The 1,142-nt window shown below is 53.9% G+C and overlaps 1 protein-coding gene across 1 annotated transcript; it reads left to right on the top strand.

Moving 5' to 3' along the window:
* Window positions 1–537: 537 nt before the first annotated feature.
* On the top strand, window positions 538–1,136 carry PHACADRAFT_214248 (uncharacterized protein; the record flags this gene model as incomplete). The annotated part of the gene is made up of 2 exons (XM_007401719.1): window positions 538–944; window positions 1,004–1,136. Coding segments are annotated over exons 1-2 (501 nt in total), but the record flags the coding sequence as incomplete, so codon positions are not given.
* Between the last annotated feature and the right edge of the window lie 6 nt (window positions 1,137–1,142).

Here is a 1,142-nt window from a genome sequence, read left to right as displayed (position 1 = left end):
AGCGGGGTGCCGATGCGGAACCAGCGTTTGGAGACGAGAAGAAGGTCGCCGCAGCGGGATTTTGATCGAGGGACGAGGCATCGGTAGTGTTTGCGAAATCGGAAAAACTCCGCATGAGAGACTAGTATGCTGTATGACAAGATTTCACAGAGAGTTTCCTCTGGTAGCACTGCGTCCATCGTGACCGTGGAAGACAACAAAAACGCGAAACGTGACTGTGTAATGACGCGATGTCACGGGAATCGCGAAACAGGTGACCGTAACCCGTGACAGTCGGACTCGGCCCACAAATTCCCTCGTCCGTACGTCGCTCATACCGAATGACATGTACACTCACCTCCCTACATTAATATTTCCTTGGCGAAATATTTGGAATGTGCTGCATACGTCTTGGAATGTCTACACGCGGAAGGTACATAGCTAACGTGTGATACTCATGATCAAGATGATGCTGCGGTGACTTCACCTATTGCATCAAGGAAGACTCCACGCCTTATAACCTTGATACCATGGCTGAGTCCTCCTGGAACTCTTTCAACTGGGCCCTCCGAGAAGTTGGAGAGGAGCACTAAACATGTACAGGCTACTTTCCGCAGTATACGAATGGCGCGCTCATTCGTCGGCCATTCTGCCTCTCGCCTTCTTCCAGGCCGTCGCGCAAGGCCTGAGCAGCTTGCCAAGCATATATCTCTTCCGTGCCATTCGCTGTGAAGAGTATCGCGCAACGACCCCACCCCACATGTTCGAGGACGACATTTGTCGGTCGCCCATTGTGCAGAAGGCGTACTCCAAAGATATCATTATCTACACTACCGTCTCTGCTGTGCTCAGCGTCGTGCTGGCTGGGCCGTACGGCAGAGTGTCGGATATCCGCGGCAGGAAGCGGGCGCTGACAATCTCGGCCACACTCAACGCACTCGGGAATGTTTGGCTTGTGCTATGCTGTGCGTGTAGCGGGCTTTTGTACATGGCTTGTTGTGCTAACTGCCGCGATTACAATCAGCATTCTTCGCTACGCTGCGCAGTCCCTGGCTCGTGCAGCTTGCAGCGGTTCTACAAGGCCTTGGTGGCGGCTTCTCTATTATCACGGCCATCCAGAACGCTGCCATCACCGACACGTCCGCCCCGAGCGAGCTGTCGCT

This window comes from Phanerochaete carnosa (assembly GCF_000300595.1).
Source record: "Phanerochaete carnosa HHB-10118-sp unplaced genomic scaffold PHACAscaffold_13, whole genome shotgun sequence".
Lineage (NCBI taxonomy): Eukaryota > Fungi > Basidiomycota > Agaricomycetes > Polyporales > Phanerochaetaceae > Phanerochaete > Phanerochaete carnosa.
Note: the sequence above shows the minus strand (reverse complement) of the source record. Positions and strands in the feature narration are given on the sequence as shown.